Source organism: Elephas maximus, chromosome 17 (assembly GCF_024166365.1).
Source record: "Elephas maximus indicus isolate mEleMax1 chromosome 17, mEleMax1 primary haplotype, whole genome shotgun sequence".
In the NCBI taxonomy this organism is placed as follows: Eukaryota; Metazoa; Chordata; class Mammalia; order Proboscidea; family Elephantidae; genus Elephas; species Elephas maximus.
In genome coordinates, this window is record NC_064835.1 from 36,985,846 (window position 1) to 37,010,753 (window position 24,908).

The 24,908-nt window shown below is 40.7% G+C and overlaps 1 protein-coding gene across 4 annotated transcripts in view; it reads left to right on the top strand.

The window, feature by feature from the left end:
- The window catches only part of NTM (neurotrimin), a 1,228,179-nt gene that overhangs the window by 982,484 nt on the left and 220,787 nt on the right, over nt 1-24,908 (top strand). For all 4 annotated transcript variants that reach the window (XM_049856710.1, XM_049856711.1, XM_049856712.1 and 1 more), the window contains one exon: nt 3,568-3,800. In XM_049856710.1, the coding sequence (XP_049712667.1) occupies nt 3,568-3,800 (233 nt within the window). The remainder of the gene's footprint in view (nt 1-3,567; nt 3,801-24,908) is intronic.

Sequence of the window (24,908 nt, forward strand, 5' to 3'; positions counted from 1 at the left end):
TACCATGTCTCCAGTCACTGACAATGGCCATCTCCAGCCATGCTTCCCTAGATTAGCCAGGTATGGCTGAGTTTAAAACCTCACTCACTACCAGTTTGTCATATAGCTGACCAATTTCCTGAGAAGGGGGATACCGTAGTGTGTTTCAGGAGTGATTTTTGTAGAAGAGCTACTTTAAGGGCTGTTTCTGAGAAGACGGAGACTTTGGACTGAATTTCCCACCCCTGACCATCTACCCGCTCCCTCCGACCAAAGCATTTGCTCTAGCTGAGAGAGCAACTATGCTCTTTTTTTTTTTTTTTTTTTTTTAATGTCCTCTGCATTGCTGTGGAGACTGGATAAATGAGACAGATAGATAGGGGCAGGTAGGAGGAGGTGACGGGATTTGGCTGCCAAGCTACCTCTGTGATCCATCTCCTCAGAAAAAAAAAATTTTTTTTTTGAAGCCAGCGTTAATTCTGTGGAGACTCAGCAAGACCGATATCCAGCAGTGACAGTTTGGACATATAAACATGACCTTGGATGTGCCCAAAACCACAGCTGAAGACGTGCCAACTTCCTGTGTAGTATATCACAGGGGCCACATGACTGTTGAAATTGGCTGCGTTCAGCATGTTAGTGTATCTGCAAATGGGCATCCTTGGCTCTCTAAGTGCGGTGCAGTGTGGTGAGACGGATTCAGGTTCAGCCAGCTTTCAATAATCAGACACTCACGAGGAAGCCCAGGACCGTCCTCTTGTCTTCATCTTTGGGTTGTAAATGCCCCCATTGAGGGTATCAAAAACAATTACTCAAGCAATTTAGAGTTTGTTGGTCAGTATTTACTGCACTGTGGCCATTTACCTGGTATCTGGCCAAATTTCCATTGTTAGAGGAAAAAAAAGAAGACCCTGCTTCTAGCCTCCCAGAACATACTGTTACAAGAAAGTATTTTTCCTATAAAGTAATGGAAAACTGCTTTTCAAACAAGCGTCACTTCCAAGTGCCCACTCACTCTGCTGTTCTCATCCCACCAGAAGCTGAGATCCCAGACTAGTGGAATCGGCATCATTTGAGAATTTGTCAGAAATACTCATTTGTAGACCTCACCCCAAACCTACTTCATTCAGAGACACTGGGGGTTCGGACCCAGTGAATGTGTGTCTTAACAGGTCTTCTGGGTGATTCTGATGCGTGAATTTGAGAACCACAAATCTAAATGCTCTTTGAGGAGGCATGTAGAGACAGTTAAGAGCGCTGAATTAGGTATCTGACAAAACTGATTTTGAATCCTGATTCTGGAGCTTGGTATCAGTGTGATGTAAGCCGACTTGTGCGATGTTTCTTAGCCTCAATTAATACCATCCGTAATCTGGCGATAAGTGAACCCTAGTAAGATTTTGTGATGATACGATAAACAGCACAAAACTTGCTGACTGCCAGGCCAGAGGTGTTTCTGGTTGATGGGTTTTCCCCCCAGGGACCCTGAGGGAGGCTTCCCACCTGCCCCTGAGTGGCCTGCAGTGATTGTGTGACATTTACACGAGTGCAGGCGGAAAGATGTGCAGCATAGGATGCCGCATTTCCAGAGCGGATCCTGGGAAGCCGTGTGCTGAGCGGCACTGCTTATACTTTTGACGGTCACAGACCATTCTGAGGATTCAGTGGGAACCATTGTCCCTACCCACTGAAAAATACATCTTTGCACACTCCAAGGAGTGCACAGGACCAGGAATGGAAGACCTGGATGGGAAGCCCAAATCCGTCACTTACTAGCTCTGTTAGTTTGGGAAAGTCACTAGATCACTCAGGACCCTAGAGTCCTGCTCTTTAAAAGCATGGAGGGGTAAATGCATCTAGCCCACAGATCTGTTACAAGAATCAAATGAGACAGTGTGAATATAAAAGTGCTGTGTACCCTGCAAAGGAATGGATGAATTTGGTGCATCGCTATGCATCCCGTGATGCATCACCTTTTCCAGCATTTGAGTCAGGATCAGGACTCCGTTTGTGAATTTAGCCTGAAGCCACAGAACAAACTTGGCATCACAGAAGAGGGAAATAAACCCAGGCAGAGAGATGGGGTGATGACTTGGCGAGACTGGCTGGGGAATTTGAAAGTGCAGGGAAACAGAAGGGAGCTTCTAGAATTTGGGGGACCCAGATGCAAGAGTAAAAGAAAAAAAAAAAAAAACTCCCTTTATAGGTGCAAACATTTTCGAGATTTTGGAAAATGCCTCTAGTCTAGCAGTATTTGGCCATTTTTGCTGCTGAGCGTAATGAAGACAAAGAGAAATGAGGGTAGTTCATAGCTAGTTTTGACTTCAGTATCTGACTGCCAAATTCACTAGTCTGGGATGAGGACAATCACATTGACCAGATGAAAGCTGGGTTTCTGATCTAGCACATGTTAGCTGTGTGATTTGGGAAAGTTAGAGTCAATCCTTGGTATTCTCAATTCTGTGTTTGCAAATTTACCTACTTGCTGAAATTTACTTGTAACCCTGAAGTCTATATTTTTGGTACTTTCACTGTCATTTGTGGACATACTGTAAGGGCAAATATCAACAAGAAGTAAGACAAACAACAACAAGAACTAAACTAACAAAACCCATTGCCGTCGAGTTGATTCCAACTCATTGCAACCCTATAGTACAGAGTAGAACTGCCCTGTAGGGTTTCCAAGGAGTGGCTGGTGGGTTCAGACTGCTAACCTTTTGGTTAGCAGCCAAACTTTTAACCACTGCACCACTAGGGCTCCAACAAAAAACAAATGGACTTAAGTCTCCCTGGTAAGAAAAAAGGAAAAAGGAAGACACCCCCACACTTTTTTCTTATTTATTTTCTCTGTGCCTCAGTTCCTTTATCAATAGAACTTCCTTAGGGATGTTTGTAAGTATTTCATGATTGAATTCACAGGATACACCTAGAACAGTAACACGGGGATTGTCATCGTCCGTGGAGGCCCTTGAGCAAAGGGAAGACGGGTGGTGCCAGGGCAGGGCGGGGGTGGGGGAACTCAGCCATTTTGGGAATGGAAGCTGCCACCAGGTTACAACTGGGAGGTTATTTGAAGTGGTCCTGTTTCAGGTGGTCTCAGAAGTAATGAACTATTTGTGACCCAAAGTCTGAGGCAGTCATTTTTCTGAGGCTGTAATCCTCTAAGACCTCTGCTACTGAGTTCCAGACGGTCCCCCCATGATAGACTTAAAAAAGGAAATGTATGTGTGGATACTGGAGGGTGGATTCCTTTGGGAGTGCTAACAGTTAACACGTTTGCCTGCTAACCTAAATGTTGGAGGTTCAAATCCACCCAGAGGTACCTCAGGAGAAAGGTCTGGCAATCTACTTCTGAAAAACCAGCCATTGAAAACGCTGTGGAGGCCAGTTCTATTCTGATACACATGGGGTCACCATGTCAGAATCGACTTGATGGCTACTGCTTTTTTTGTTATACTGGGGAAGGGGGTGCAAGAAGAAAGACAGAGCATGATGACAAGACAGCCTAGCTTTGCAAAGAAAGTCCTACTCTGATGGCTCCCATTTTATCTCCAAATCCTTGACCTACCTGTCTGGTCTTCCCTACAGGTGCACCATTGACAACCGAGTCACCCGGGTGGCCTGGCTAAACCGCAGCACAATCCTCTATGCTGGGAATGACAAGTGGTGTCTGGACCCCCGTGTGGTCCTGCTGAGCAACACCCAGACCCAGTACAGCATCGAGATCCAGAACGTGGATGTGTATGACGAGGGTCCTTACACCTGCTCTGTGCAGACAGACAACCACCCGAAGACCTCGAGGGTCCACCTCATCGTACAAGGTGGGTGGGCTCAGCTGTGTGGCCAGAGCAGGGAAGCTTGGAAAGCCCAGTTAGAGCCTTTGTCTCTGATCCTCAATGGGTACGAGAGCCGAGCAGCTTCCTGGTTGTCACATTGCTGTTAGAAAATGCATTTTCAATAATTTGCCTGTTGAGCAGGACTGGAATTTTTTATTTTTTTGTTTCAATAATATATTTTCTCCCCCATGCGTCTGTCAGTTTGTCATACTGTGGGGGCTTGCATGTTACTGTAATGCTGGAAGCTGTGCTTTTGGTATTCAAATACCAGCAGGGTCACCCGTGGTGGAAAGGTTTTAGCTGAGCTTCCAGACTAAGACAGACTAAGAAGAAGGACTGGGCGGTCTACTTCTGAAAGAATTAGCCAGTGAAAACCTTATGAATAGCAGCAGAACACTGTCTGATACAGTGCTGAAAGATGAGCCCCTAAAGTAGAGGGTCAGTGAAAAAGAGGAAGACCTTCAACAAGATAGATTGACACAGTGGCTACAACAACCAGCTCAAGCATAACAATGATTATGAGGATGGCGCAGGACTGGGCAGCATTTCGTTCTATTGTCTATGGGGTCGCTATGAGTTGGAACTGACTCGACAGCACCTAACAACAACAACGATATATTTTCTCAGAGAATTAGCTTCTAGTTATTGTGTTCCATCACTTTTTTTCTCCTCTAAGTTCCTTAGGTCTCAATGCACTACACACAAACAGACGTTGTGCCCTAGCCCAGCCTTCAAAGACAGCATCACCAGCCAGCAGATGCTCTGGGTGGTTACCTCAGACACGCCCTTCACATGCACTTCTGTTGTTTCAAACTTGCTTGCCCTTTCTCTCATCTCCCTAACCCGAGACTTCTGATACTGCATCTCCCTTTTAATGGCTGCATCTGGTCCCCTGTTCTTTCGTTGCTTCCCTGGACCCTCCCTGCCAACCTCTTTTCCTGTCCATCCCAGCTTTGAGGTCTTGATTTTTGCATCTCTCTTGGTTCACAATCTTCTGTATTTCTCAGGCCCTATAAATGGTGCTCATTTTTACCCCATGAAAAACAGACCTTGGGGCAGTCAGGCAACACTTCACTGTGTTGGGTTTTTACATTCCTAATTGTAAAAACAGCAAGGGGGCCTTGTCTGACTTCCTCTAACTTCACAAGTGGGAAGGAGAATTAAGATGAACTGCCCAAGGCTGATTCCTACAAGGCAGATGTCAGACTGCCTCCTCTCTCCGCCATCTTTATTAATTCCGACATCAGCCGTCCCTCCCACAACACTCTCTACTTCTCTGCTGGGTTCAGTAATTCATTGCAATGGCCACAAAAAACTCACAGACAATGCTCACAATTATGGGGTTTATTAGGGAAGTAACAAGTTACAATTCAGGTTCAGGAACACTCACGATATAGTTCTTCCATCAGGACAGCCTCTTCCCAGCCGTGCTCAGAGGCACACCTCTCCCTGGCCCTCAGCCTCTGCCCAGAGGCATTCAGCTTTCTTGCTTCGTGGCCCGGGAAGCCCACTGTGTTGTCTCTCCTGCCAGTCTCTCCTGCTACCACTCCTCTGCCACTGCTATTTGCTGTCTTCAGGGTCATAGCTCACTCTCTGTTTCCTGGGTCCAGGAGCCCTCTCCACTCCTGGATGTTCTTCCTTGGTGGTGGTGGAATTCTCTCTTTCCCATCTCTGGGGTGGCTTCTTTCAAGCCCAGCAGGATGGCAAAACTGACCAATCCCTTTGGTGGGCCACAATTACCCTATCACACAGTTACTTTGGTGGGAGCTTCAAGACCATAGTGAGAAAGGCCATAGAAAAGTCATCCATCTCACTGCATTAATTCAGTGAGGAACAGATCAAAATCGAACTTCATCATGGTCTGGCTGTGAGACCTTGATCAAGTTATTAACTGTGCCTCAGTGTTCTCCTTCCATAAAATGGGGTTAATGTTGTGAGGCATTGTGGTGAGGATTAAACTAGGTAGTACATAGAAAACCTCTAGAAGGCCCGGCGCATAGCACTGCCCTTTGGGTGTTATATTTTATCAGTTTTAAAACTATTTGCCATTTATTCTTTAGCTTTTCTAACACACTTTACAACAGACCAAATAACCTTGCTCTATTATGTCAGAAGCTTAACCCCTAAGCAGTGGAGTCATGTCTGCTCTGTCGGGTTTCCCAACCTGATTCCAAACTTCCCTCAAGAAGTAAATGGCAGGTCCGGGGAGCTACAGTCCTCTTCTGGAGGCCTTTCATCTGGCCTCTTTATTGTCGTGCTCAAACAAAGACTTTGTCTTTAAATGGAGGGCCAAGAATTGCCAGATGATTGGGGTAGAGAAATATGGGGAAGGAAGGTAAGTCAAAAGGAAAAACTCAAACTTAGAGAATTAAGGGAAAGCTTTTTTTTTTTAAGCTGTGAAAAGGCCAAAGACAGTAACAAGTAGATCACAGTTCCATGTACTGTGAAGAGTAAGATAGAAATAATGGGATGAGGAGACAATTAGAACAAGGACTATACAGAAACGAGCTCTGGCCTGAGACCATGCCAGTGGGATATTTGAACCCCTCATGCTGTGGCAAAGTTGTGATTATACCAAGTTTTTATTGTTTTGTTATTATACTTTCTTCCCAAAAGAAAAGTGTGATGACTGTTCCAATACTTATTCTTTATATGAATATTTTCAAACTGCTCTTGCAACCAACATTTTTTTAAAATTTTATGAGACTATACACAGCAAAACATATACCACGTACAATTCAGTGACATTGATTACGTTTTTCGAGTTGTGTAACCATTCTCACCCTCCTTTTCTGAGTTATTCCTCCATCATCAACATAAACTCACTGCTCCCTGAGGTTCTCATATAATCTTTTGAGAGTTGCTGTTGTCACTTTGATCCCATGTAGATAGTTCTTATAAAACGTAATGCGCAAGGCAGCATTTTTTACTAGTTTCGTTAAATTACTGTTTGGTTTTAAGAAGACTTCAGAGGACGTTTTTGGTTCAAGTTTTAAGGATTATCTCAGGGCAATAGTTGCAGGGCTCCACCAAGCCCCATGGTTCCAGAAGTTCTGGAGTCCATGAGAGTTTAAAATTCTGTTCTGTATTTTCCCCCTTTTGATAAGGAGTCTTCTATAGAATGTTTGATCAAAATTTTTGGTAATGGTAGCCAGGCATCATCAATTTCTTCTGGTCTCATGGCAAAGAGGGCGTTAGCCACACATTCCATATCTTCCTCCTAGTCCTGACCCCTTCTTCTGTTGCTTCAGGTGAATAGAACACAATTGTTGTGCCTTGAATGGCCACTTGAAAGCTTTTAAGACCCTAGGCACTATGCAACGAACTAGGAGGTAAAAGAGAATCACTAAACAATTACCTGGGATGTCCCATGAAACCATGACCCTAAACCTCCAAACCAAAGAACCAAATCCCATGAGGTTTTTGGCTGTACATAAGCAACCTCAGCAGCTACTCTTTTGTTGTAATATATCTTTCACATAATTTTTGCCAGTTCAACTTTTTACAGGTATACAACTTATTGACAGTAATGACAATAGTTGGTTGTACAGCCCTACCCTTAATTAATGCAACTTTACCATCATCATTAGCCTCCCCACTTTTCCGTCTCCCTCCTGCCCCTGGTAACCACTAATAAACTTTGGTCTGTATACATTTGCCTTTTCTCATCTTTTAACATAAGTGAGATCATACAATTATTTGTCCTTTTGTGATTGAGTTGTTTCATTGAGCATGATGTCTTCAAGCCCCATCCATATTGTAGCATGCATCAAGACTTTGTTTCTCTTACTGGCTGAGTAATATACCATTGTATGTAAGTACCACATTTTGTTTATCCATTCATTTGTTGATGGGCATTTAAGTTGTTTTCACCTTTTGGGTATTGTGAATAGTGCTACAATGAACGTTGTTGTAAAAGCATCTGTTTGAGTGTCTGCTTTCAAGTCTTTTGGGTATACACCTAAGAGTGGAATTATTTTTTTATGGTAGTTTTATTTTTAGTTTCTTTAGGAACTGCCACAGTGTTTACCACAATGGCTGTACCATTTTGCATTCCCACCAGCAATGAATAAAGGTTTCAATTTCCCCACATTCTCACCATTTTTTTCTTAGTCTCAGCCATTTTAGTGGAAGCGAATGGTATTTCATTGTGATTTTAATTTGCATTTCTCTGAAGGCTGAAGACATTGAACATATTTTCATGCGTTTGGTGACTAGGCTATTTCAAAGTCCCCTTTGGTTAAATGTTTCTTCAAGTTCCTTGTCCATTTTATTATTGGGTTATTTTCTTTTTGTTGTTCTCAAAGTTTTTATGTATTTTGGTTATTGGATATATGGTTTCTGAAGGTATTCTCCCAGTCAGTTGCTTGCCTTTTCAAGTTTTCCGCAAAGTCTTTTGATGAGCAAAAGTTTTTAATTTTTATGAAGTCTCATTTATTTATCTTTTGCTGTTTGTGGTTTCCCCTTGAAATTGGGAACAGACAAGGGTGACTGCTGTCATCATTTCTATTCATTATTGTATTAGAAGTCCTATCCAGAGCAATAAGACAAGGAAAAGAAATGAAAGGTATCCAGGTGGAAAAGAGGATGCAAAATTATCTCTATTTGTAGATGATATGATCCTATATAAAGAAAATCCCAGAGACCACAAGAAAACTTCTAGAGTTAATAGAGGAATTTAGCAAAGTTGCAGGGTACAAGGTCAACAAACAAAAGTCAGTTGGGTTTCTATACACCAGCAGTGAGAAATCTCAAAGGGAAATTAGGGAAGAAAAAAAAAATCCATTTACAATAGCATCTAAGAGAATAAAATGCCTAGGAATAAACTTAACCAGGGATGTGAAGGACTTATACATTGAAAACTATAAAACACTGCTGAAAGAGATCAAAGAAGACTTAAATAAATGGAAAGATGTTCTGTGTTCTTGGGTTGGAAGACTTAATATTGTTAAGATGTCAATACTACCCAAAGTGATCTGTAGATTTAACACAATCCCAACAGCCTTTTACAGAAGTGGGAAACCAATCTTCAACTTTACATGGAATGGCTGGAGTCCCCAAATAGCTAAAGCAATGTTGAAAGAGAAGAACAAAGTAGGAGGACTCACACTTCCTGATTTTAAACATATTATACAGCTACAGTAATCAAAACAATCTGAAACTGGTATAACAGTAGACATATAGACCAATGGTATAGAATTGGGAGTCGTGAAATAAACCCATGCATCTATGGTCATTGATTTTTGACAAGGGTGTTACGTCCATCCAATGGGGAAAGAAGAGTCTTTTCAATAAATGGTATTAGGAAAACTGGATTCCCACATGCAGAAAAATTAAACAGAATCCATGCCTCACACCATACACAAAAATAAATTCAAAATGGATTCTGGACATAAAAAAAAAAACAACTATAAAATTCTTAGAAGAAAATGTAAGGACAATACTGTTGGGCCTAGTAACCAGCATTTTTAAAGGAACTAGAAGGATATAAAAGGCATCAGTGTGTATTGCAAGCAGTAGAGTAGATAGTATTACAAGAAATTTTTGTATTAGTATGTTTGTGCCCTCATGGTGCAGTGGTTAAGAGCTCGGCTGCTAACTAAAAGATCAGCAGTTCAAATCTACTGTCTGCTCCTTGGAAATCCTATGGGGCAATTCTATTCTGTCATATAGAGTCACTATGCATCAGAATCGACTCAGTGGCAACGGGTATGTGTGTGTAAGTTTCTAAAATCAATATGTATTTTTCTTATTGTGGGGAGTTATCAAAAAAGTTTGATAATCACTCCTGTTTGGGAAGATGCTAATTTGTTCATTCTTCTGGTGGTCCATGGTATATAGCACATAGCATAATACATGGCAGAAGGTGGTTTTGAAGCCACTTCTTAACCTCTCCTCATACCCACCACCCCCACTAATTATTGAGAGCAGAATGCCTACCAGTGATAATGAGAGACCAGGAACTATGCATTAATACAGACATTTGCTTTAAGAAATAGAACCTTTATGAGACTGCAAAATGGAAGGAATAGTGAGAAATGCTGAAGGATCCTTGAAAACAAGGACAATGTTGTACAAAGTGAACATTTAATAAATGTTTATTGAACCAAAAGGGAAGAACACAGTCAGCATTTCTCAAGCTGAAAGAACTGAAGAAAAAAAATGAAGCCTCAAGCTGCAATTTTGAAAGATTCTATGGGCAAAATGTCGAATGACACAGAAGGCATCAAAAGAAAATGGAAGGAATACACAGAGCCACTCTACCAAAAAGAATTGGTTGATATTCAGCCATTTCAGGAGATAGCATATGATCAAGAACCAGTGGTACTGAAGGAAGAAATCCAAGCTGCACTGAATGCATTGGCAAAAAAACAAGGCTCCAGGAATTGATAGAATACCAATTGAGATGTTTTAACAAATAGATGCACTGCTCGAGGTGCTCACTCATCTATGCCAAGAAATTTGGAAGACAGCTACCTGGCCAACTGACAGGAAGAGGTCCATATTTTTGTCTATTCCACAGAAAGACGATCCAACAGAATGCAGAAATTATCAAACAATATCATTAATATCACACACAAGTAAAATTTTGCTGAGCATCATTCAAAAGCAATTGCAGCAGTAAATCAACAAGAAACTGCCAGAAGTTCAAACCAGATTCAGAAGAGAACGTGGAATCAGGAATATCACTGCTGATGTCAGATGGATCTTGTCTGAAAGCAGAGAATATCAGAAAGATGTTTCCCAGTGTTTTATTGACTATGCAAAGGCATTCGACTGTGGATCATAACAAATTATGAATAACATTGCAAAGAGTGGGAACTCCAGAACACTCATTTGTGCTTGTGTGGAGCCTGTACATAGACCAAGAGGCAGTCATTCGAACAGAACATGGGGATACTGCATAGTTTTAAATCAGGAAAGGTGTGTGTCAGGGTTGTACCTTTTCACCATACTTACTCATTCTGTATGATGAACAAATAACCTCAGGACCTGGACTATATGAAGAGAAGAACATGGCATCAAGATTGATGCAAGACTCACTAACAACTTGCAGTATGCAGGTGACACAACCTTATTTGTTGAAAGCTAAGAGAAAGGACTTGAAGCACTTACCGATGAAGATCACAGACCACAGCCTTCAGTATGGGTTACATCTCTATATCATGAAAACAAAAACCCTCACAACTGGACCAATAAGAAACATCATGATAGAGAAAAGTTTGAATTTGTCAAGGATTTCATTTTATTTGGACCCGCAATCAATGCATATGGAAGGAGCAGTCAAGAAATTAAATGGTGTATATTGCATTGGGCAAATCTGCTGCAAAAGACCTCTTCAAAATGTTGAAAAGCAAAAATGTCAGTTTGAGGACTAAGGGACACCTGACCCAAGCCATGATATTTTCAGTCTCCTTGTGTACATGCAAAAGCTAGACAATGAATAAGGAAGACTGAAGAGAAGTGATGCCTTTGAATTACGGTGTTAGCAAAGAATATTTAATATACCATGGACTGCCAGAAGAATGAACAAGTTTGTCTCGAAAGAAGTACAAGAGTGCTCCTTGGAAGTGAGAATGGTGAGACTTTGTCTCACATACTTTTGAGATGTTATCAGGGGGAACCAGTCCTTGGAGAAGGACATCATGCTTGGTATGGCAGAGGGTCAATGAAAAAGAGGAAGACCCTCAATGAGATGGACTGACACAGCGACTGCAATGGTGGGCTCAAACATAGCAATGATTGTGAGGATGGCACAGGACTGGGCAATAGGGTCGTTATGAGTTGGAACCAACTTGAAGGCACCTAACAACAATAACAACAGCAATGAAGCACATACCTGGAATTACAGCCCAGAGATCTTGCATGGGCCCCCAGGAGAGAAGGCTGAATACATGTGGGGATGATTATAAGAGGGAGCAAGGAGATGGGGAGCTACATCAACCTTTGCTCATGTCTAAGCTAATGGAAAATTCTCATCTTCAGCTAGATGTTTACATTTGTACCTTGACTGGGTGCCCTCGTAACATGACACACCACCTCAAGTATCGGAATCTCATCTTGGGCTAATTTTCAAATGCTGATGGGTGTATTGATTTGGGAACAAGCTGGGTTAAAAAAGGCCTTGGTCTTGTACACAGACTCAGCCTCAGCTAATCCGTCGTCGATATGCCTGGACTGAGTATTATTGACACTTTAATGAATAGAAGACCATGGCTTTTCAGAGCCAATCTGCTCCCCCCTCTACCTTAAAAGCAATCAGACAAACTAAATAGAACCTGACTATCCTGTCTCTTTTTTGAAAAGAGAATGCATCACTATCCAGGATTAAAAAAAGAAATGCATTTGTCTTGGGATCATTTATTTTACTGAACATAAACCCTAATTCCCCTAGCAGAAGCTAACTGTCTGGATTTTGTTGAAGTTGCCGTTCAACTCTGAGCAAGAGCACTGCTGGAATGAAAGTTAGGCACATTAAATTTTCAAAATAGTATTGTGATCATAAAAAAAAAAGAACAGCAAAAAAAAAAAAAAAGAACTAAATGTAGTCAGCTTCATATATAAATAAACACACGCAGAAGGAAGTTAATGGTGTTTTCTCAGTATCATAGAAGCTACTTGTGGTCTGGGAGTATGCCTTTCCCCTTACTACCAAATACCCCATCTACCCCACTATTTCTTCATACAAGGTCTTCTTTATGGTGCAATTCAATGTTTAGTTCTTGCTGACAGTGTGTCGCCAGCTTTGGATCTGGACTAGAATCTGTCCCTTCAGCCTTTGGTGCCTGCACTCACTCATGCCTTCATTCATCCGTACAATTAATAATCACTGAGAAACAACTCTGGTTACTTACTGGTACCCTGGCCAGGCAGTTGGTACATAAAGAAGAATAAAAAGCTGCTCTTGAAGACTTAGTTCACGTTCATGTCAACAAAATGGATCTATATGAAAGTGGAATGTGCAGTTGGCCAAATCATTCCTGGGATTTTTTTTTTTTTTAGCTTTTGAGGACAGCTCTACTTCCTGAATCTTTCCTGGGCATTAACCCACTCCTGACACTCCTGGGAACATCTGAAATGTGGGTACTCTTACCTCCATGTTATCTGATTAGACATTTGAATAACATTCAGGAATGACCTATACAGATATCAGGCTGTTCCAATTATATGGCAGCCAAAGTTCCATGCTGCTGTTTATAAGGTCTTCACTGGCCAATTTTTTAGACATAGATCACCAGATCCTTCTTCCTAGTCTGTCTTAGCCTAGAAACTCTGCAGAAACCTGTCCACCATGGATGACACTGCTAGTATTTGAAATACTGGTGGCATAGTTTCTCACATCACAGCAAGATGCAGGTCACCACAGTATGACAAACTGACAGATGGAAAAAAAACAGATGAGTGGTAGAAAAATGAAGAAAATATTGAAGTTGTCAAGGATTTTGTTTAATTGGATACACAATCAACACCCATGGAAGCAGCACTCAAGAAATCAAATGACATATTGCATTGGGCAAATCTCCTGCAAAAGAACTCTTTAAAATGTTGAAAAGCAAAGATGTCACTTTGAGGACTAAGGTGTGCCTGACTCAAGCCATGGCATTTTCAACCACCTCGTATGCATGCGAAAGCTTGACAGTGAATTAGGAAGACTCAAGAAGAATTGATGTCTTTGAATTATGGTGTGGGCAAAGAATATTGAATATACCACGGACTGCTGGAAGAATGAACAAATCTGTGTTGAAAGAAGTATAGCCAGAATACTCCTTAGAACAAGAATGGCACGACTTTGTCTCATTTCTTTGGAGATGTTATCAGGAGGGACCAGTCCTGGAGAAGGACATCATGCTTGCTAAAGTAGAGGGTCAGTGAAAAAAAGGAAGACCCTCAATGAGATGGACTGACACAGTAGCTGCAACAATGGGCACCAACATAGCAATGATTTGAGGATGGAGCGGGACCCGGCAGTGTTTTGTTCTCTTGTACATGGGGCCCCTCTGAGTTGGAACAGACTCCACAACAGCGTTCCCTGTGCTGCTGAACACTGGCCCATCCTCTGGCTAAAGCACCATAGTGACAGCCAAGGGTGTGTTCCCTGGCTCATAGTTGCCAGAGCTCTGGCTGTGTACATACTCTTCAGACCTTCCAATGTTCAGCGCATCTTTCACTGGTGCCAAGTTCTAGGTATTGTGCTTTGGTCTCTGGTATATTTTTAAAATCTTTTGATCACACTTCATATTTTTATAGCAAGGACAAAGGAAAATACTTTTCTTTTTTTGTGAGTGAAACTTTCTCTTGTTTTCTGGTTACCTGTTGCTGTTGAGCCACCTTTTTTCTTTGGGTTTTAGGAATCCAGCTCTGGGCTGTCTCAATCCTCCTGAATTTTTCCTATGCTGATGGAGGGGGTAGATATCTGGCTATTTAGCAGGGTTGGTCAAGTGACTGGAGTGAGGATTGGGTTCAATGTAGCCTGGGCTGGAGGGGAGTCCTTGCAATGAACGTTGTAGGGGGTTGAAGGGACACCTCATAAGCAGGGCCATGAAGAGTGTGGAAACATGTCAAACTACATTCATCCAAGAATGGGCATCCAAGTACAAGTCTGGCCTGGGGTGTAAGATCAACCTGCAGTAAGAAGTTGATGGTATTTCTAATCTGAACGGCCCAGGGCCAGTAAGGGAGGGAAGAGGTAGGCTCAGGACTGCAGACAGAGACCTGGTAGTCACATTGAGCAAGTCTCCCAATATTCTTGGGAGAGAGACCTTGGAGTCCTGGGAGGTGAGTGGAGGGCAAGGCAACAGGGATTGGCAGCAGGAAGAGAAAGGTGACAGAGGTCTGAGCTAAGTAGCTACTTGCCACAGTAGCCGTTTAAAATGAAATTAGCTAAAAGTAAGTACAATTTAAAATTCAGTTTTCCAGTCCCACTAGCCAAATTTCAAGTGTTTCAATAGCCATATGTGACCAGTGGCTACTGTATTGGATAGTACTAATACAGAACATGTCTATCGTTGTAAAAAGTTCTGTTGGACAGTGTCATAAGTGATTGCCATCATGAGCTAGCAGATGTTAAAACAAGAGCAGCTTGCAGGGCCAGGGGTGATGTGGAAAGGAGAATGGAATTCCAGACAGAATCTGGAAATAAAAGATGGTGGCCTAAAGATAAAAGAACCACTAACCCACTGCCGTCGAGTCGATTCCAACTCATAGCGACCCTATAGGACAGGGTAGAACTGCGCCATATGGTTTCCAAGGAGCGCCTGGTGGATTCAAACCACTGACCTTTTGGTTAGCAGCTGTAGCTCTTAAGCACTACACCACTAGGGTTTCCAAAGATAAAAGAGGACTATTAAAAAAAGAGGAAGACGTAAGTTCCTTTATTAGCTAAAATGGAGAAGTAAGTCCAGAGTCCAAAGATATTTTTGAAGGATAATAGAATTTGGGGACTAGTTAAATGTGGGAGATGGGGAGGGGGAGGAAGAGTCCCCCAGGACCTTGAGCTTTCTACTTTGAAGCCCTGGAGAGGTTCACACCAAAACATCTAAAGCATCATATAGTAAAGCAGGTTCAGCATCAGAGGTGGATGGGTTCAGATATGTGGACTTAGTGATTTCAAGGTGCCATCCAAAATAAGTTTGTGAATATCGTTCATGAACTTGCATGCCCATTTAAACTGCTAGACCATAGTCTTTTAGGCCAGAATGAGGGCGATCCATATAAGATTTATTAAAACTTGGGTCTAATAATTCTCATCCCTTTTGCCTTAGAGTTTTCTTATTTATGAGTGTAATTGACAAGTGGCAGCATCCGGAGCCTAGCTGCATATTTTAACGCTTTTACCCCTTTGATACTGCTGCCAATCCAAGCTTCTATATACATCTAAAATGGAGATACCTCTGTCTCCAGTGTTCCTTTGGAAAAGGCCACATCTTAGAAAGCATAGAATGAAAGAAAGAACAAAACAAAAACAAATAAACAAACAAAATGCTCAGTGGAACTGAACTCTTTGCCAAACTAAGGATGACTTGGGAAGACATCGGACACCCTGGTGGCATAGTGGTTAAAAGTTACAGCTGCTAACCAAGAGGTCGGCAGTTCATATCCACCAGGCACTCCTTGGAAGCCATGTGGGGCAGTTCTACTCTGTCCTACAGGGTTGCTATGAGTTGGAATTGACTGGACAGCAACGGATTTTGGGAAGACATCTCAGAAGACCTACTTGTACATACTGAAAACTGATGTGTGGTGGTACTTATGCAAAATTGTGCCTGTGGTGGTTGGTGGTCAGTGGTTGGCAGAGCTTTAGGAAACGTCCTCCTGATCCAAGCATTGACAATGGACTTCTCAGCCTGGAGAGCTATACCTGCAGGGCTTTAATCTCACTTGGAGACACACATTTACATGGTAGAGAATGGTAGAATATAGTGCTTACAAAAACAGGGATATTAGTGTAATAATAATAAAGCTTTTGGCCTCTTCACCAAAGCCAGCCCTATCTAGGCCCCTCTATTGTAACTGGAACATCTGATCGCCCCCTCCCTTTTGTTTGGTGTAAATGAGTTTCCCCATTTCTTCCTGTGCAGAATTAATCTGAAAATCCTGCTATTGTTTGGTAGTTAATTACCTGCTTTTTGGAGTCAAATAGCTCTGAAGCTCAGGTGGAAAGGAGAAAAGGCTAATGTCTACGGAAGTGACAGCAGTGAGGGAAAGAAGCCAGGACATTATCTCCATTCCCTGTGCTAGCAGAATTCCAGGGAGCAAGGGATTAGGCAGAGGTTTCCTGCCCAAGCAAGTGACTTGGCAAACAATAGAGCTTTGGTGGTGCCTTTCCTTCAGTTACCTGTATTGTTTCCCTTTTCCTGAACCTCACCTCTTACCCGCTTAATATATATAATTGTGTTGCTTTCCAATCCTGAATAATTAATTGACCTTGTCAAGCCAAACTCATTATTGTGATTAAGATAATAGGAACAATAAGTTTTAATTTCTAGACAATTACGCCCCATAGACCTCCCTGCCCACCCCCACCCTCCGCCAGAACTTGAAAAAAAGGAAAATTGAAACACAAACATCAAAGAGAATAATGTACTCTAATCCTTCTTACTCTGAAAGCAGTTTTCTGTCTCTCCAGCCTCATTCCCCAGAACACAGTATAACCTCCTGGTTGGCACTACATGGCCGCTGTAGTTTAGAGGATCTTTGCACTGACTGATTTCCATTCAAGCCCTGTCTTGTAGAGTCCATGGTGCTGGAAAACATCACAAGCTATTTCTGAGGAGACAGAAGCCACCTTCTCAGTACATCTGCGTTCTTCAGGTCTCAAAACCCCATGTGACAGTAGATCACATTTGCGTTCTACGCTGCTTTCCAAAGTACCTTTCTCCTCCTGGCTTCTTCAAAAAATAGATGAAAATGCACATTTGGTCTGTTCATAAGACTGTGTGTCTGAATTTGACAGAACTTTGAAAAAGTCAGGAAATTAAATCCCACTAAAAACTAGAGTGCCCCTGAAAGCATCCTAGAAAATGACAAGGAAGTAGGACATTTTACCGGAAATTGATTTACAAATTTAGATGGAATGCAAATGAGGCAACTCAGTTCTTCCTGGTGACTTTTAAAACTCCTTGAAAGAGCTACTGACAGTGGATGGACAAAATTTATCTCAAAGGCTATACCAGTGCTAACATTTTAGTAAATCCCTATTGAAACATCATCTAAGCCAAGTAGGACAGGGTGTATGAGACTAAAGCGATCTGGGCAAATGGCTATAATAAAAGTCATAGTGGTTTAATAATGACATGGCCTGTGCCTCCTGGTGTGGCTGTGGAAGGGTCTTCATGTCTTCTGAGTAGTTTGAAAAGCGTGGCACCTGCTTGCTGGTCAGAACACAGATGAATAGTAGGGTCCCCCTGCCCAAGATCTCCATACCACTTATGCTTTAATGGGGCAGAAAACTCAGGTAACCCTATTGCTTCACAACACACTTGAAGAAGTAAGGCAGCAGCACCTTCCAAGGAAGCAGTTAGAGCCCCCAAGGGAAGGACTTTAAGCAACCACAGAGCTTTGATCCCTTAGGTAGTTGTCTCCAGGGAGTCTGAGCAGCTTCCCATTCCAGTACCATGGCATTGAGAAAAGTAGCTCTGATTCCTCCTGCATGTTAGGCATACCTGCAGCCTCCAAGTGAGAAATGGTGTCATTTTACTTTGAGGAAAAAGGTCAAATATCAGATCCCGAATAAGCAGTAGTTCCTAGACACATTTCTTCTTACTCCCGTTCTCATATCAGAGACTCCCTATGGTTTATTTGAGATGAACTTGAAGGAAATAATCTTAATTAAGGATTGCATGAGGTCTGTTTATGGTCTTATGACCCACGTGGGTCTAGATCTAGCTAATCCTAGAATATATCCCAAAGTATTCTCATTACCAAATCCCTAAAAATTTAAGTAGTTTGTACCTATATGTTGTAGGCAAAGCAATGTCAAGGACAGCACCATTGACCCAATGTCATGACTGCTGTAAGGGGATTCTAAAGACTGAAAAACTCTAACAGTTTTTCTCTTCTTGATAGTATTAAAATATTTTCCTTCTTAGGGCAGGATGAAAGTTTGTGACTAAGGTTCTTAATCCATCTGTTGTTCAGTTGAGGAGGTCAATTGACACATTTTATTTATTTATTTTACAATTTTTATTGTGCTTTAAGTGAAAGTTTACAAATCAAGTCAGTCTCTCACACATAAACCCATATACACCTTGCTTGCTAGACACTCCCAATTACTCTCCCCCTAATGAGACAGCCCGCTCCCTCCCTCCACTCTCTGTTTTCATGTCTATTTTGCCGGCTTCTAACCCCCTCCACCCTCTCATCTCCCCTCTAGGCAGGAGATGCCAACATAGTCTCAAGTGTCTACCTGATCCAAGAAGCCCACTCCTCACCAGTGTCCCTCTCCAAACCATTGTCCAGTCCAGTCCATGTCTGAAGAGTTGGCTTCGGGAATGGTTCCTGTCCTGGGCCAACAGAAGGTCTGGGGGCCATGACCACCGGGGTCCTTCTAGTCTCTGTCAGACCATTAAGTCTGGTCTTATGAGAATTTGGGGTCTGCATCCCACTGCTCTCCTGCTCCCTCAGGGGTTCTCTGTTGGGTTTCCTGTCAGGGGAGTCATCTGTTGTAGCCGGGCACCATCTAGCTCTTCTGGTCTCAGGATGATGTAGTCTCTGGTTCATGTGGCCCTTTCTGTCTCTTGGGCTCGTAATCGCCTTGTGTCCTTGGTGTGCTTCATTCTCCTTTGATCTAGGTGGGTTGAGACCAATTGATGCATCTTAGATGGCTGCTTGCTAGCGTTTAAGACCCCAGATGCCACTCTTCAAAGTGGGATGCAGAATGTTTTCTTAATAGAGTTTATTATGCCATTGACTTAGATGTCCCCTGAAACCATGGTCCCCAGACTCCTGCCCCTGCTACGCTGGCCTTCGAAGCATTCAGTTTATCCAGGAAACTTCTTTGCTTCTGGCTTAGCCCAATTGTGCTGACTTCCCCTGTATTGTGTGCTGTCTTTGCCTTCACCCAAAGTAGTTCTTATCTACTGTCTAATTAATAAATACCCCTTCCTCACCCTTCCTCCCTCCCCCCTCTCATAACCACAAAAGAATGTTTTCTTCTTAGTTTAAACTATTTCTCAAGTTCTTATAATAATGGTCTTATATAATATTTGTCCTTTTGCAACTGACTAATTTCACTCAGCATAATGCTTTCCAGGTTCCTGGATGTTATGAAATGTTTCACAGATGCCTCATTGTTCTTTATTGATGTGTAGTATTCCATTGTGTGAATATACCATAATTTATTTATCAGTTCATCCGTTGATGGGCACCTTGGTTGCTTCCATCTTTTTGCTGTTGTAAGCAGTGCTGCAATAAACATGGGTGTACATATATCTGTTCATGTAAAGACTTTTATTTCTCTAGGATATATCCCAAGGACTGGGATTGCTGGATCGTATGGTAGTTCTGTTTCTAGCTTTTTTCAGAAGCACCAAATCGATTTCCAAAGTGATTGTACCATTTTACATTCCCACCAGCAGTATAGAAGTGTTCCAATCTCTCCACAGCCTCTCCAGCATTTATTATTTTGTGGTTTGTGGATTAATGCCAGCTTTGTTGGAGCGAAATGAGATCTCATTGTAGTTTTGATCTGCGTTTCTCTAATGGCTAATGATTGTGAACATTTCCTCATGTATCTGTTAGCTACCTGAATGTCTTCTTTAGTGAAGTGTCTATTCATATCTTTTGCCCATTTTTTAATTGGGTTATTTGACTTTTTACAGTTGAGTTTTTGCAGTATCATGTAGATTTTAGAGATCAAGTACTGATCAGAAATGTCATAGCTAAAGACTTTTTCCCAGTCCGTAGGTAGTCTTTTTACTCTTTTGGTGAAGTCTTTGTATGAGCATAGGCGTTTGATTTTTAGGAGCTCCCAGTTATCTAGTTTTTCTTCTACATTCTTTATAATGTTTTGCATACTCTTTATGCCAGGTATTAGGGCTCCTAACATTGTCCCTATTTTTTCTTCCATGATCTTTATCATTTTAGATTTTCTGTTTAGGTCTTTGATCCATTTTGAGTTAGTTTTTGTGCATGGAGTGAGGTACGGGTCTTGTTTCATTTTTTTGCAGATGGATATCCAGTTATGCCAGCACCATTTGTTAAAAAGACTGTCTTTTCCCCATTTAACTGTTTTGGGGCGTTTGTCAAATATCAACTGCTCATATGTGGATGGATTTCTGTCTGGATTCTCAATTCTATTCCATTGGTCCATGTATCTGTTGTTGTATCAGTACCAGGCTGTTTTGGCTACTGTGGTGGTTTAATAGGTTCTAAAATCAGGTAAAGTAAGGCCACTCACTTTGTTCTTTTTCAGCAATGCCTTATTTATCCGGGGCCTCTTTTCCTTTCATATGAAGTTGGTGATTTGTTTCTCCATCTCATTAAAGAATGTCTTTGGGATTTGGATCGGAATTGCATTAAATGTATAGATCGCTTTTGGTAGAATAGACATTTTTATAATGTTAAGTCTTCCTATCCATGGGCAAGGTATGTTTTTCCACTTATGTAAGTCTCTTTTGGTTTCTTGCAGAAGTGTACTGTAGTTTTCTTTGTATAAGTCTTTTACATCTCTGGTAAGATTTATTCCTAAGTATTTGGGGGCTACTGTAAATTTCCTCTTCAATGTTCTTTTTGTTGGTATAGAGGAATCCAACTGATTTTTGTATGTTTATCTTGTATCCCGATACTCTGCTGAACTCTTCTATTAGTTTCAGTAGTTTTCTTGAGGATACCTTAGGGTTTTCTGTGTATAAGATCATGTCCTCTGCAAATAGAGATACTTTGACTTCTTCCTTGCCAATCTGGATGCCCTTTATTTCTTTATCTAGCCTAATTGCTCTGGCTAGGACTTCCAGCACAATGTTGATTAAGAGTGTTGATAAAGGCATCCTTGTCTTTTTCCTGATCTCAGTGGGAATGTTTTTAGACTCTCTCCATTTAGGGTGATGTTGGCTGTTGGCTTTGTATAAATGGCCTTTATTATGTTGAGGAATTTTCCTTCTATTCCTATTTTCCTGAGAGTTTTTTTTTTTTTTATCATGAATGAGTGTTGAACTTTGTCAAATGCCTTTTCTGCATCAATTGATAAAATCATGTGATTCTTTCTTGTCTTTTGTTTTATTTATGTGGTGGATTACATTAATTGTTTTTCTAATGTTGAACAGTTTGAATTCACCAGATGCTCCTTGGAAACTCTATGGGGCAGATCTACTCTGTCCTATAGGGTTGCTATTAGTCAGAATCGACTCGACAGCACTGGGTTTTAATGTTGAACCATCCCTGCATACTTGGTATGAATCCCACTTGGTCATAGCAAAAATTTTTTTTTTGATATGTTGTTGAATTCTATTGGCTAGAATTTTGTTGAGCATTTTTGCATCTACGTTCATGAGGTATATAGGTCTATTCTTTTCTGTTCTTTTGTTATCTTTCCCTGGTTTTGGTATCAGGGATATGGTGGCTTCATAGAATGAGTGTGGTAGCATTCTATCCTTTTATATGCTCTGAAATACCTTTAGTAGTAGCAGTGTTAACTCTTCTCTGAAAGTTTGGTAGAACTCTGCAGTGAAGCCATCCAGATCAGGGCTTTTTTTTTGTTTGTTGGGAGTTTTTTTTTGATTACCTTTTCAATCTCTTCTTTTGTTATGGGTCTATTTAGTTGTTCTACCTCTGTTTGTGTTAATTTAGGTAGGTAGTGTGTTTCTAGAAGTTCATCCATTTCTTCTAGGTTTTCTAATTTGAGTATAGTTTTTCACAGTAATCTGATATGGTTCTTTTAATTTCAGTTGGGTCTGTTGTAATATTGCCCATCTCATTTCTTATTTGGGTTATTTGCTTCCTCTCCTGTTTTTCTTTTGTCAGTTTGGCCAGTGGTTTATCAATTTTGTTGATTTTTTTTCAAAGAACCAGCTTTTGTTCTTGTTAATTCTTTCAATTGTTTTTCTGTTTTTATTTCATTTAGTTCAGCTCTAATTTTTATAATTTGTTTTCTTCTGGTGCCTGTGGGTTTCTTTTGTTGCTCTCTTTCTATTTGTTCAAGTAGTAGGGATAGTTCTTTGATTTTGGCCCTTTCTTCTTTTTGGATGTGTGCATTTATTCATATAAATTGTCCTCTGAGCACCTCTTTTGCTGTGTCCCAAAGGTTCTAATAGGAAGTGTTTTCATTCTCATTGGATTCTCTGAATTTCTTTATTCCATCCTTAATGTCTTCTCTAATCCAGTCTTTTCTGAGCAGGGTATTGTTCAGTTTCCAAGTGTTTGATTTATTTGCCCTGCTTTTTCTGTTATTGATTTCCACTTTTATGGCCTTATGGTCAGAGCAGATGCTTTATAATATTTCAATGTTTTGGATTCTGCTAAGGCTTGCTTTATGACCTAATATATGGTCTATTCTAGAGAATGTTCCATGTGCACTAGAAAAGAAAGTATACATGGTTGCTGTTGGGTGAAGTGTCCTGTATATGTCTACAGGGTCAAGTTGGTTGATTGTGGCGTTTAGATCTTCTGTGTCTTTATTGAGCTGCTTTCTGGATGTCCTGTACTTCACCGAAAGTGGTGTGTTGAAGTCTCCTACTATTATTGTGGAGCTGTCTATCTCAGTTTTCAATGCTAATAGAGTTTGTTTTATGTATCTTGCAGCCCTGTCATTGGGTGCGTAAATATTTAATATGGCTATATTTTCTTGGTGTATTATCCCTTTAATCATTATATAGTGTCCTTTCCGATGGATTTGTCTTTAAAGTCTATTTTGTCAGAAATTAATATTGCCACGCCTGCTTTTTTTTGATTGTTGTTTGCTTGATATATTTTTTCCATCCTTTGGGTTTTAGTTTGTTTGTGTCTCTAAGTCTAAGGTGTGTCTCTTGTAGGCAGCATATAGACTGATGTTGTTTTTTAATCCATTCTGCCACTCTCTGTCTCTTTATTGATGCATTTAGTCCATTTACATTCAGGGTAATTATGCATAGGCATGAATTTAGTGCTGTCATTTTGATGTCTTTTTTTCTGTGTTGACAGCTTCTTTTTCCCACTTGATTTTATGTGCTGAGTAGATTTTCTTTATATATTGTCCTTTCCTCATATTTGTTGTTGATTTTGTTTCTGCGGAGTCTGTGTTTTTCCTTTGTGTTTTATCTTGATGAGTAGGATAGTGTTTCTCCTTTGCGGTTACCTTATTATTTACCCCTATGTTTCTAAATTTAAAGCTAACTTTTATTTTTTGTATCGCCATATCTTCCTCTCCATATGGAAAGTGTATGATTACATTTCTCAGTCCCTCTTTATTATTGTAATGTTGTCTTCTTTTATATAATAACATGGCCGTTACCCTGTGTTGGGTTTTTTTTTTTTAAAAAAAATCTTGCTTTGTTTTTTTGGATTTCCCTGTCTGGGTTGACTTCTGGTTGCTCTGCCCAGTGTTCTAGTCTTGGGTTGATAACTGATATTATTGATTTTCTAACCAAAGAACTCCCTTTAGTGTTTCTTGTAGTTTTGGTTTGGTTTTTATGAATTCTGGAAACTTGTGTTTATCTTGAAATGTCTTAATTTTACCTTCATATTTAAGAGACAGTTTTGCTGGATATATGATTCTTGGCAGGCAATTTTTTTCCTTCAATTTTTTAAATTTGTCATCCCATTGCCTTCTTGGCTGCATGGTTTCTGCCAAGTTGTCTGAGCTTATTCTTATGGGCTCTCCTTTGTAGGTGACTTTTCGTTTATCCCTCGCTGCTCTTATAATTGTCTCTTTATCTATGGTTTTGGCAAGCTTGATTATAATATGTCTCGGTGACTTTCTTTTAACATTTCTACCTTACATGGAGTTTGATGAGCATCTTGGATAGATATCTTCTCATCTTTCACGATATCAGGGAAGTTTTCTGCCAACAAATCTTCAACAATTTTCTCTGTATTTTGTTATCCCTCCCTTTTGTGGTACTCCAATCACTTGTAGGTTATTTCTCTTGATAGAGCCCACATGATTCTTAAGTCTTCTTCATTTTTTTAAATTCTTTTTTCTCATTTTTCTTCAAATATGTTCGTGCCAAGTGATTTATCTTCGATTTCAGAAATTCTAGCTTCTACTTGTTCAATTATGTTCCTCTGACTGTCTATTGAGTTGTCTAATTCTGTAATTTTATTGTTAATCTTTTGAATTTCTGATTGCTGTCTATGGATTTTTCCAGCTCATTAAACTTTTCATTATGTTCCTGAATAATCTTTCTGATTTCTTCAGTTGCTTTATCTGTGTGTTCCTTGGCATGTTCTGCGCATTGCCTCTTTTCCTTCCTGATGTCTTGAAGGGTTCTGTATATTAAACTTTTGTATTCTGCATGTGGTAATTCCAGGAAAGCACTTTCAGCTAGAAGATCCCTGGATTCTTTGTTTTGAGAGCCTGTTTAGGTGATCATGGCCTGTTTCTTTATGTGACTTGATATTGACTGTTGTCTCTGAGCCATATGTAAGTTATTGTATTAGTTTATGCTTGCTTACTGTGTC